Source organism: Notamacropus eugenii, chromosome 7 (assembly GCF_028372415.1).
Source record: "Notamacropus eugenii isolate mMacEug1 chromosome 7, mMacEug1.pri_v2, whole genome shotgun sequence".
NCBI classification, from domain to species: Eukaryota; Metazoa; Chordata; class Mammalia; order Diprotodontia; family Macropodidae; genus Notamacropus; species Notamacropus eugenii.
The window spans coordinates 29,779,547-29,792,561 of NC_092878.1; the positions used below are offsets into that span (position 1 = coordinate 29,779,547).

Consider the following 13,015-nt stretch of genomic DNA (forward strand, 5'->3'; position numbering starts at 1 on the left):
AGGAGAGATATAAGAAGATACTCTGCTCCCCTCCCCTTCTGCAGAGGTGGTAGTTGGACATGGGGGTGGGGAAGAGCAGAGTCCACAGGTGTGGAACGTTGTATATACCGTCAGATTTTTTTCAACTAATTGGCTGGTTTTGTTTAATTTTTTTTGTCTTCCTCTTTTCTTTTTTCTTTCTTTACTTTTTTTTTTAAATCTTTGTTATAAAGGATGTCTCTCTGGGAAGAGAGAGGAAGTCCTAACAAAAATTCCATCTTCTACATGAAGCCTTTCCCAAACCCTCTTAATTCTAATGCTTTCCCTCTCTTTATTATTTCTTGTTTATTCTTATATAGCTTATGTGATTATATTTGCTAGCTTGTTGTCCCTCTCAGCTTGTAAGCTCCTTTCTGGGCATAAATTGTCTTTCATCTTTTTTTAAAAATTTTTTTAAATGTTTTTTTTTTAATACCCAGAACATAGTGCAGTTCCTGGTAGGTGCTTAGTAAACGTTTATTGATTGAAATCTAGACAATGTAAAAACAAAAAGTATCAACAGAAATCTAGTGAAAAAGAAAATGAAAGAGATAGCAAATGTAAGCCCATCCTTCAACATCCAAATGAAGTACCACTCTCTCCATGAAGTCTTCCTTAGCTATTCTCTTGCTCTTCATATCTGATTCTTCATGACCCCATTTAGGGTTTTCTTGGCAAAGATATTGGAGCAGTTTGCCATTTCCTTCTCCAGCCCATTTTACATATGAAGAAACTGAGGCAAACAGGGTTAAGTAACTTGCCTAGAGCTGCACAGGTAGTAAGTGTCTGAGGCTGGATTTGAACTCAGGAAGATAGAGTCTGTCCATTCTATCCACCGAGCCACCTGGCTCCTTGACTTGATTATTCTGTCCTATCCGAATTTCTCTCTTTTTTTTTTGACTTCCAATAAGACATTATGGGCCCTTGATTTCATTGTCTTGTTCTCTATTTCTTCACAGATAGCTATCTTATTTAGTCAACTAGATTGAAGTTCTTCAGTGAGTTAATCAACCAGCTGAGGCACTGTGCTTGGTTCTGGGGTAACAAGGCAAAAACAAAGTCCCTCCCTCCAAACAGCTTGCATTCTAAAGGAGGAGATGACATGAGCATACACAGAAAACACACACAGAACAGATGGTAGGAGATAACCTTGGGTGGAAGGCTTTAGCTGCTGGGGAGAGGAGAGAGAGCAGGAAAGAATTCATGCAGAAGATGCAACTTGAACTGAGTGTTGAGGGTGGTCAGGGATTCCAAGAGGCAGAGGTGAGGGGAGAGTAAATTTGAGGCATGGGGACAATCAGTACAAATATATGAAGACAGGAGATGGAGTATCATGTATGAAAAGCTGTAAGAAGGTCACTTTTACTGGATCATTGAGTATGCATAGAGAAGTAATGTGTCATAAAGCTGGAAAAGTAGGATGGGACCTGCTTGTGAAGAGCTTTATATTTGATCCTAGAAGTAATAGGGAACCATTGGAGTTTATTCATTAAGCAGGTGATATGGTAAGATCTAGGCTTGAGGAAAATCACTTTGGTGGCTGTATGAAGGATGGATTAGGGTGGGGAGAGATTTGAGGCAGGAGACCAATTAGGAAGCTATTACAATAGCGCAGGTGAAAGATGATGAAAATCTGAAGTAGGGAAGTACTTATGGAGGTAGGTGAAGAGTAAAAGATGACACTGAAGTTGGAATCTGGGTAACTGGGTACTGTGTCAAGCACCTTTTAGTAAGTCCATGTCCTATCATGTCCCTGATTACCTAATGTCAGTTCCTCCACTTTCCCCCATAAACTTTTCCTGAAATAGAGTTAGGAGGATCTTAGGAAAACCTACAATTCAGATCTGTTCTATGAGATAGAAGCTGACTCACACCATTGTCATCACCATTTTCTCCACTGGGGGAGGGGGAAGGGAAGAAACATATTAGGAATAAGGTCACAGTCCTGTCCCCATTCACCTTCTCTCCTAGACTAGATCTCAATACATTGCACTTTTTGTTGTTTAGTTGTTTTAGCCATGTCCAACTCTTCGTGATCCCATTTGCCATTTTCTTGGCAAAGATACTGAAGTGGTTTGCCAGTTCCTTCTCCAGCTCATTTGACAGATGAGAAAACCGAGGCAAACAGGGTTAAATGACTTGCCCAGGGTCACACAGCTAGTAAGTGTCTGAGGTCACATTTGAACTCAGGTCTTCTCAACTCCAGGCCCAGAGCTCTATTCATTGTTCCACCCAGTTTCAGTGAGTTGGAATCAGTCTCCAGCACTCTCTTACTCTTACTTTCATCACAGATCCAAACCCTCCATCCCTATCCACAACCTCTCCTTTATCAATCTCAGATAATTTCCAACCACTCGCCCAACATACCCTAGATAGGAAGCTGCCTCTGGAGTCTACTAAAGAGGTCTGTGACATCTCAGACACCTGCATCCCCTGGAAGCCTTCTGACACCTACCTGAGAATCAAATACAGTCAGAGCATAGAGTATGTACGCAATGAACACTTGTTCATTTCAATTGCCTTTCATTGTGAGCTTCTTTCTGTAGACTCAGTTCTCCTGCTTGCAAAGGCAAGGCTGAAGGGCTGTTATGTGACTCAAAACACCTTCCATACTGGGTGGATCTAATAATAATTCAGTTTATGTGGCTTTAAGGTTTACAAAAATGGTCTCTATGAAACAACCCTGTGAAGTAGGGGTTCCAATGATTCTTTCTTTTATTTTGCAGATGGGGAAACAGAGGCTCAGAAAGGTTAAGTGATTTGTCCATGGTCACACAGCTTGTAAGCATCAACACCAGGATTTGAATTCAAGTATCACTTGACGCTCAACACTATTGAAACATCTGTTTAAAGATGACTTTTTAAAAAGTCATCCAGGGCTTGACACTTAGCCTCTCAGTGCTCTGGACAGCTCCTAGAGACTTTTAAGTTGTGGAGAAGGTGTTTCATTGGGACAGGGAGTTTCATATGCCAGTAAAATCACAGCCCCTTTCTACCTCCTCTTCTCCTCCTCACCCTCTCCTTTTAGATGATTTCCCTGAATATCTAAATGACAATTATCTGGATGCACCTAGATTTTCTTATAGTTTTTTATCATTATATCCTCACTTTATTATATGTACAGGGCAGGTAAGTGGTACAGTGGATAGAACTCTGGGCCTGGAGTCAGGAAGACCTGAGTTCAAATCCAGCCTAGTTATGTGACCCTGGGCAAGTCACTTAATCCTGTTTGCCTCAGTTTCCTCATCTTAAAATGAGATGGGGAAGGAAATGGCAAGCCACTCCGATATCATTGTCAAGAAATCCCAAAAGGATCATAAAGAGTCGCATGTGACTGAAATGACCTGAACAAATTTTACTATGTGGGTATCCTTTATTTAATATGATATATAGAATCTTAAAAGCCAAATTAGCAAAGTATCAAACAACTTCAATGGCTAAAACCGGAAGACTCAAATTTATGGAAATTTCAGTCTGGAATATCTTATATACTAGTTGGTAGCCTATAATATAGTGATGTCATAGCCTAGTCTTCTTATCAATTCAAACACTCAGATCCCTCAAGGAAGGGTGAACAAAGAACTAGACCTAAAAACATGGGATCAAATGACTCTCAAGTATTAGAGAAACCCCTTTGTTTATGAATGGATGGCACCTACAGAGAAATCGCCATGTTTTTGGGTAGAGGTAGCTAGGCGATGCAGTGTGTAGCGTGCTGAGCCCGGAGTCAGGAAGACTCATCTTCCTGAGTTCAAATCTGACCTCAGACACTTACTAGCTGTGTGACCCTGGGCAAGTCACTTAATCCTCTTTACCTCAGTTTCCTCATCTGTCAAATGAACTGGAAAAAGAAAATGACAAACCACTCCAGTATCTCTGCTGAGAAAATCCCAAATGGAGTCATGAAGAATTGGATAGAAAATGATACAACAACAAAAGGTAGGTGAAATAAAACAAAACAAACATTAACTCACAGTTTTGTAGTGCTTTGGGGTTTGTAAAATACTTTCCTCACTAACTAGTGAAATTTGAGCTTGGGAGAAGAAATGACTTGCTCATGGTTCCACGTCTTGTAATTGTTTGAGGATTAGAATGGAAATCACTTAATTCCAAATCCAAATCACTACAGATTAGTCTTCTCTTTGTCATTGTTTAGTCATTTCCAACTCAAGGCCTAGCACTCTATCCACTGAACCACTTAGCTGCCTTAAAAACAGTGGATGTCGCCCAGTAACTATGACTTCTCTTATCTATGAATGGGGAGTTACACACTATAACTTTTTTTGTTTAGTTGTTTTCAGTTGTGTCCAAATCTTCATGACTCCATTTGGAGTTTTCTTGGCAAAGATCCTGGAGGGATTTGCCATTTCCTTCTCCAGCTCTTTTGCAAAGTCACACAGCTGGTAAGTGTCTGAGGTCAGATTTATGCTGAGGTCTTCCTGATTCCCTATTCACTGCATTACCTATCTGTCACCTAGCTTTTTATATAGTAGATACTCAACGCTTCTTGAATTCAATTAAACAGAACAGAAATAATGGGAGGAACTGACATATTCGGACAAAAAAAAGGACAGGAGGGACTGAAAACTCTCTTTAGATATAAGGATTGTGAAAAATAGGGGGATTAAGCTTAATTTGTGTAATTCCATAAGGTAGAAGTAGAACCAATGGGTAGAAATGTTATTAAGGTGGTAGACCAAAGAAACACCACAGATATAGTATATTTATATTTCAACAAAGTATTTGACAAAATCTTTCACAGTATCCTTCCAGACAAGATAGAAAGAATCATATGTTAGGTAGGTTCAGAACCAGTTGAACATCCAGTCTCATAAAATGGGACTTAACAAGTAAATCAAATTAAAGAGAAGTGATTAAAATGGAAGGAGCTGTCTAGTGGAGTGCTACAAAGTTTTATCCTTAATCTTATTCCATTCTAACTATCAGTTACTTTTATGAAGGCATAAATGGCCTGTTTGTTAAATTTTCAGATGACAGGAAGCCAGGAGGGAAATATATGTTGAATGACAGAAGCCAAATCTAATACTATTTTAGCAGGTTGGATCAGATAAGAGCTAATTTAATAGCTCCTAAACTTGGAATCAGACAATTAATTGCCCAGCTGCAAGGAATATATGTCAAGAGGGTGATATGGATGATAGGAAACCACAAATGTAACTTTTCCCCATCTTTCCCACTCTGGTTCTGAAAATGGAAATCACATCATGACTACCTTGCCCCCACCTTTTCTTCCCCTAATAGAATATAAGCTACTTGAGGGCAGGGATAGTTGTATCCTCAGCACTTAATACAATGCCTGGAAAATAGTGAGTGCTTAATACATTTTTGCGGTTGTCCATTCATTCATTGACTAAAAAAAGGGTAAAAACGTCCAAGTCAATTCACAAAACAGGGGAAAGTGCATGGTTTTCCCCTGGGCTCCTCTGACCCTGACTTATAGCAAAGGTTCAAATGAGATGATATTTTTAAAGTGCTTAGTAAAGGATCTGGCATACAGTAGGTGCTTAATAAATGCTTGCTTCCCTTCCCCCTCATCCCCCATTCCCCTGTTTGGAGATCAATAGGATGGGTCTAGATTAGGAGTGGGGAACCTCTGTTCTCTAGGTCCTTGAGTGTGACCCTTTAACTGAATCCAAACTCCACAGAACAAGTCCCCTTAATAAAAGAATTTGTTCTATAAAACTTGGACTCAGTTAAAAGGCCGCACTCAAGGACCTAGAAGGCCACAGGTTCCCCACCCCTATAGAGGTACCTTCATGTAATGGAAAGAACATAGGATTTTAAATCCAAGGACTAGTTTTGAATCTCTAACCACCCATGTTACCTTGGGCAAGTCATTCCAACTTGCTGCAAGGTTGTACTCTGTGACATCTAAGGTCCCTCTCTTCTAGGGCCAAATGTATCCTCCTATGAAATGTCCAAGTAAAATCAATGTGACCAGATATGGAGAGAATTTCTAGCTAAAAGGGAGACTAGACTAGAGATCTGGGCTGATATGTGGCGAGTGTGAGGCTTCTGCTAGTTTTCCCTCCTCATCTCTGCCTTTTTGAATACTTAGCTTTCTTCAAGGATCATCTCAAGGGCTCCTACCTTTCCCTGATCCTCCAGTTGGGAGTACTTTCTCCTTCCATCTTGTATTTACTTCTCTGTATATAGATCATAGGACAGCTAAGTGGCACAGTGGATAGAGCGGCCATCTTCCTAAGGTCAAATCCAGTCTCAGACACTTAATTTCCATGTGACCTTGGACAAGTCACTAAATTCTTTTTGCCTCATTTTCCTCCTCTGTCATATAAGCTGGAGGAGAAAATGGCAAATCACTCCAGTCAACATATGTGTGTGTGTGTGTGTGTGTGTGTGTGTGTGTGTGTGTGTGTGTGTAGGTTGTAGCACCCAAGATGGAATGTAAGTTCTCCCAGGGCAGTGACTATTTTTAGTTTTATATCACCGCTGTTTTACACAGTAGAGAGACTTTTCCTTATCCTAAAGTGAAAGTCTGACCATATTACCTCCCCATTCATTTAACTCCAATGACTCCTAATCACTTCCAGGAACAAATATAAAATCCTCTGGCACACAGAGCCCATCATACACTGGCCCCTTCCTCTCTAGTCTTCTTCTACCTTACTCTCCTCTAGGTACTCTTTGATCCAGTGACTCTGGCTTTCTTCCTGTTCCTTGCACACAGCGCTCCAATGCTGACTGTCCTCTGTGCCTGGAATTATCTCACTGCTCATCTCCCTAGGCTCTCAGCATCCCTGGCTCCCTTCCAATCACTCAGAAGTCAAGGCATCACCCACGATATCATTGGTACTCTTTGAAAATGAAGGAGACCTCACCAAGAAGTCTCTACTGATCCCCCTTAATGCCGCTGCTTTCCCTCTACTGATGATCTGCCATTTATCCTGAATATATCTTTGCACATCATGTGCATGTTGTCTGCTCCATTAGCCTGTAAGCTCCTTCAGAGCTGATTTGTTTGTTTTTTGTTTTTTTGCTTTCCTTTTTTTTTGTATCCCCATTGCTTAGCACAGTGCTTGGTCCACACTAGACAATACAGGTTTGATGACTAACTGGAGATCCCCAAACCAGTGAAATTACATTTCTAGTCCAAAAATAAAATGAGGGTGCTAGACTGGGTGATCTCTAAAGGATCCTTTCAGCTCTAAATCTGATTGTACTCAACTGTACTGGGTGGAGGGGCAGGGAGGCATCTCTTCTACTCCACAGGAGTAAAAATGAGTCTGCCTCATCACTCCCACCTTTTCTGAGCCCCTGTGAAAAGAAATTTTTTTTACATCAGACTTTTGATTTTTCCTATGTAGGAGCTAAAAATGAGGATTTCCTTTACCATTTCAGATCAGGATCTTCTCTGCAACTTACATTTTTAGAAAATTGCGTTAGGTCCCTGAGAGGTTATAACTTACTGGAAATCTCCCAGCAAGTATGTGTCAAAGACACATTTGGATTTGGACATGGGTCTTCCTACCTCTGAGGCAAACTCTTTTTCTTACATCATGCTGTTGCTCTCTGTTTGTCTCTCTGTCTGATCTCTCTCATCCCTGTATGTATGTATGTATTATATGTGTGTGTAACATATATACATATATGTGTGTGCACATATATAAACATGCTTGTGTAAATATAGATATAACTAGACAATCTTATTAGGGAATGCTGGAATTTGATTGGAATGTATAGGGAGAGCCAGGTCATGTGGTATAAAATATTCTTTTGCCTCCCAGGTTTATCCTCATAAACATTTTAATTGGACTATAAAATTTGCATAATTTTTCCTCACTGACACCACCCACCTCTCATCACTCAGGCTCAGACACCCATTTTCTTAAATCCACACCCAGCCAAGTTGGTTTCCTCTCTGGTCTGCCTCTGGATGTGAGATTATCTGCCTTCCTCCTGATCTGCCTGGCCTTGTCAGCTCACCAGTCTTCGGCTGATTCATACCATCCAGTTCATCAAACCCTCACCTCAGTGATTTAGGGGATTAATTGTGCACTTGTCTTATCTCCCCTTCTGTGGGTTCCCTCTGTTTATATTTTCCAAGTCCAAGTTACTCAAGTGGGATTAGGGACTGTCTCTTCTTTTCCTAAGCAGTGGGCTTGAGATTTCCACATCTCTAACTCCAACAAAACCACTCCCTGTGGGTGAGGTCAGCACTACCCTTCTTTTGTGGACCTGGGCTTTTTCCTGGAATTTAGTGGGGTAGGGAGTCTGTATTTTCCTGGTGGCAGTGGCAGAGTGGGAAGCTGACTGTGCAAGGGACAGAAGTCTTAACATATTTAATCTACAGGAGAAAAAAAAGGAGTGAAGGAGACAGCTGACTAGGGAACCCCATGCTTTGAACTGTCAGGAAAGAAGGATTCAGTCATAGGTTGAGAATGAAAAGACTTGAGGTAGAGACCTAGATCTGCCACTTTCTACTCATGAGACTTATACCCTATCTTGACCTCAGTTTCTCCATATGTAAAACAAGGATAATCATACCTGCCCTACCTACCTTATAGACTTGTTGTAAGGAAAATGGAAAGGGCACTGAGTTTGGAGATAGTACCTGAATTTGAATCACAGCTTTGTCACTTACTGCCTTGTGTGACCTTAAGCAAGCTGCTTAACCTCTCCAGGTCTCAGTTCCTCACTTGTAAAATGGGTCTTAGATTAGATTAGCAGTGTCCAACTCAAATAGAAATGGGGGTAATGCATACCTAAGGATCCCTGCTGGCTGCATGTTAACTTACTTTTGAAATATAATATTATCTATGTTTTATTGTAATTCTGTTTATTTCGTCAAATATTTTACAATTATATTTTAATCTGGTTAAGGTTTTCCTGAGGTGTGTTTGAAATCTCTGGACTAGACGACCTCTAAGCTTCCTTCCAACTCTAAATTTTGTTATCCCAAATACTTTGTTATGTTTTAGTTCAGATTTTGACAGGAAAGATTTACCACCTCAAAATATATTAATTTATGTGCTGACCTGGCTAAACTGAGTCTTTGTGAGAGAGAGAGCCAAAGGTTCTTGATATATCTCAGCTTATTCTTTTCTCAGACAGCCAGAAAAATAATTTCCTGGTCAAGGTCAAGATCAGAGAATTGATACATGGGCAGAGAGTCTGTGTTGCTATTAAACACTAAGGGATTTAAGTGAGGCAGGGCTGTGCAAAGTCACCAGCTTCACTTTTTCCTCCAGAGCCATCTGGGTCCAGTGGCTGGTTATAGATCAGGACAACTGAAGATGACCTCGGATGCAGTAGGAGAGCTTGGCCTTTTTAAGTTAAGGTCTTTCTTTCCCAGGTCTCAGTTGCACTATGTCTTGGAAAAAGGACTGAATTTAGGAGTTAGAATACTTGGCTTTTTTAGTCCTAGTTTTGGCACTTACTAGAAGTATGACCGAAGTCTTTATCTCTCTGAGTCTCAGTTTTCTCATTTGTCAAATGGGGATGATAAAAAAAAAATTAAAATTTAAAATTAAAAAATTAAAATCTCACAGAATTGTTACAAGGAAATCACTTTGTGAACTATAATGTTCTCAAAAAATGGGAGCTATGTTGACAACTTCCTTTTTTTTCTATTTCTTTCTTTGTCATTTATTCCTTTTTCTATCCCATGACCCCATTTCTTCTTTTAGCTTTGCAGCACGAGGTCTGAAAGCAGGAGGACTCGTCTTCCTAAGTTTAAATCTGACTGCAGATATTCACTAGCTATGTGAGCCTGGACAAATTGCTTCACCCTGCTTGCCTCAGTTTCCTCATCTGAAAAATGATCTGGAGAAGGAAATGGCAAAACCACTCCAATATCTTTGCTAAGAAAACCCCAAGTGGGGTCATGAAGAGACATGATTGAAATACCACAAAAATCATCACCCTCAGTAAATATTTTTTCTGGACCTCCGTTCTGCTAATGTAATATGTCTTCACCTATTAAGTTTATCCCTCACTGTATCACCCTCAAAAATCATAGCGTATTAGACTTAGAGGTAGAAGGGACCTTAGAGACTATCTAGTCTAATCCCCTTAATTTGCAAGTGGAGGAAACTGAGGCCCACAGAGGTGATTAACATGCTGAATGGTCATATAGGTAATAAATTACAAAGCCAGGATTTGAATCTATGTCTGATATTTTTTTCCAGTGCATCGTGCTAAACACTGTTTCCCCTTCAAAACTGACTTCTGAAATTGGGTCAGGCATTTGAAGGCTAAGGACAAAGAGGGAAGGTTTCAGATATTAATATGTTGGTCAATGAAAACTGATGAGGTTTGCAGAGCTGTAAGTAGCAGTTTTGGTGTTTGGGACAAACTACATTCTTTACAATTCATGGTGTGAAAATAATATAAAAAGCAATGAAGACAAATTTAATGAATGAGAGGGGGAATTAATTATTATGTGTTACAGATGAGTATTATTAACAATGAGGAACTTCTTATCTTTAACTAACTATTCTTGCTAACTAAGTGATGAGTTCAGTTGTTTCCAGGTACCTGGAACATAATAAGTACTTAATAAATGCCCTAATTATCAATTTGTGATGCTAAAAGAATATATGAGCTATCCACAAGCAAATGTAACAAAATTTTAAATTACTATCTCTTCAAACCATTATGTATTTCAAAATTTCAGTACCCTAGATGAAGCTCTAACCATCCTACCCTAGTTATGGTTCTAGATGTTGGTTAATGTGAATACAGTGTAGGATAGTGGAGTGAACACTGGATTTGGAGTCAGAGGGTCAGGACTCAAATCTAGACCTTGCTACTTACTAGCTATATGACTTTGAATAAGTGAAATCTCAATTTCCCTAACTGTAAAATGAGGATTCCTTAAGGTCCTTTCTAGCTCTAAATCCTAAAACCTCATGGATGAAGCCAAAATGGAAACAGTATGGAAGTTATTTAAGTAATCATACTTCCTAATATTTTCTTTTTTTCTAGTCTTTTCAAAATAACTTTCAAAGCAGGATGAATGATGACCCAGGATTCTTCTACCTCCAAATGGCTTACCTGTGCACATCACAGCTGCAAAGACCCAGCATTGTCCGTATTTCACAGGTGTGCCCCCTGTGGCATACCACTGCTTCAAGATGGCCACACTACCATTCCATTCAGAGGGGCTAATTCCATCATAGTAGCCCTCGCTCCATTTCCCATTGAGTACGCCATTGTCATCATTACTGTTGATCTAAAAGAAAGGCAAGTTTTAATTTTTCTTGTCTTTAAAACTTTCATTGATTCTTCTCTCTCTTTTTTGACAGCACTGTCATTTACTAATACTCTTTCCCACCCCACCTCCAAACCTGCATTTACATCAAAAAAATATATAAGTAAAAACAATAATAGATTCAGAAAGCTGGAAAGAATCCTCACTATAACATATCCCAAAAGTAGCATCTGGTCTCTGCTTGAAGACCTCCAATGAGGGAGAAGCCACCACATCTCAAAATAAGCCATTCCACATTTGAACAGTTAACATTTTCCCTCCATTTGCCTCTGCAACTTCCACACCCCACTCCTTCTGATTCTGTCCTTGGGAGCCATATAGAATTTGTCCAATCTGTCCTCCACAGGACAACCCTTCAAATATTTCAACATCATGGCTCCTAGTGTCTCCTCTGGGCTAAACACACCCAGTTCCTTCAGATGATCCTCATGAATTCAGGTTCTGCTACCATCCTGGCTGTCCTTTTCTAGAAAGTCTTCAGCTTATCAATGAACTTCTTAAACCATGGTGCCCCAAACTGAACATAGTACTCCAGATGACATTTGACAAAGGGAAGATTGTTGTCCAAATATGTGTGTGTATATATAAATGTGTGCATATATGTACATATATACATAATGCATACATACATGTATATATATACTTGTATATAGTCTATGTCTGCATATTTATATATCTATATCCATCTATACCTGCATAGCTATAGAGTCACATCTATAGAGATAGCTCTAGCTCTTTATACATCTCCATAACTATATATATACATAGATATGGATGTAAGACATATATCTATGGGGATAGAGATATCTCTCTCTCTATATCTAGGTGTAGATATAAACATCTCTATCTCTAGGTACAGACATAGTTATCTCTATGTCTCCATCATCTATCTATCCCCCTCCTAATGCAGGCTAAGATTGCATTAGCTTTTTGGTCTGCCATATCCCATTGATGGCTCATACTGGGGACAGCAGTCCTCTAAAATCCCCAGATTCTTTTCAGGATAACCTCTCAAACAGACATGCTCACTGTATCTGACAATGTAAGCTTCATTCTGTAGCTGTACTTTACCGGTTCTCTATGGAAAGGAAGGAGATATGCTTTATCACCAATTTTCTGGTGATACATTCATTTCTTTTTTTATTGTTTGTTTTATGTTAATTATTTCTGGATATACCCAACTCCCATGAGGACCAGAATGAAGCCTTGTAATGAAGGAAAACAAATAGGCAAAACCAATTGATAAGGTAACCATATTTGACAGTACATGCAGCATTCTGTACCCGTAGTCTCCCACCTCTCCAAGGATCTCTTCTCTGGGCCAGAATTGGTCATTATATATTTACCCTGCTCAACATATCATTGCAATTATTTAACTTTCTAAGAAGCATTACTCTTCAAGGAGATGGGTTTTGTAACTTGACTTGCTTGTCTGATTTTGTCTCTTCTGGAGGACTTCCTTGTTATGTTAAGTGTTCATTTGTTAATTAATTAATTGGTCTTATTTCCTTTTTTTCCCTCCATCTCTTAGCAGATTTGACATTTGACTGAGTTTTTGTTTTGTTTTTAATTCTTCAGTACGAATGAAATTTAGAAACCACAAGGCAATTTCCTAACTCTCTGAGCTCAACTTCTCTAAAAGGATAAAATTTAGAACTAATGAGAATAAAGGTCTGTATCTAGAGGTTCTATGGCTGGAATTCTTTAGTTGAGAAGCACATGACCTATGTTCCCTCTTGAATC

The 13,015-nt window shown here is 39.4% G+C and overlaps 1 protein-coding gene across 1 annotated transcript in view; it reads right to left on the reverse strand.

The window, feature by feature from the left end:
* Positions 1-13,015, reverse strand: part of TGM5 (transglutaminase 5) — a 58,725-nt gene that overhangs the window by 24,269 nt on the left and 21,441 nt on the right. The window contains exon 6 of the mRNA XM_072622530.1: positions 11,056-11,233. Coding sequence (XP_072478631.1) covers positions 11,056-11,233 — 178 coding nt within the window. The remainder of the gene's footprint in view (positions 1-11,055; positions 11,234-13,015) is intronic.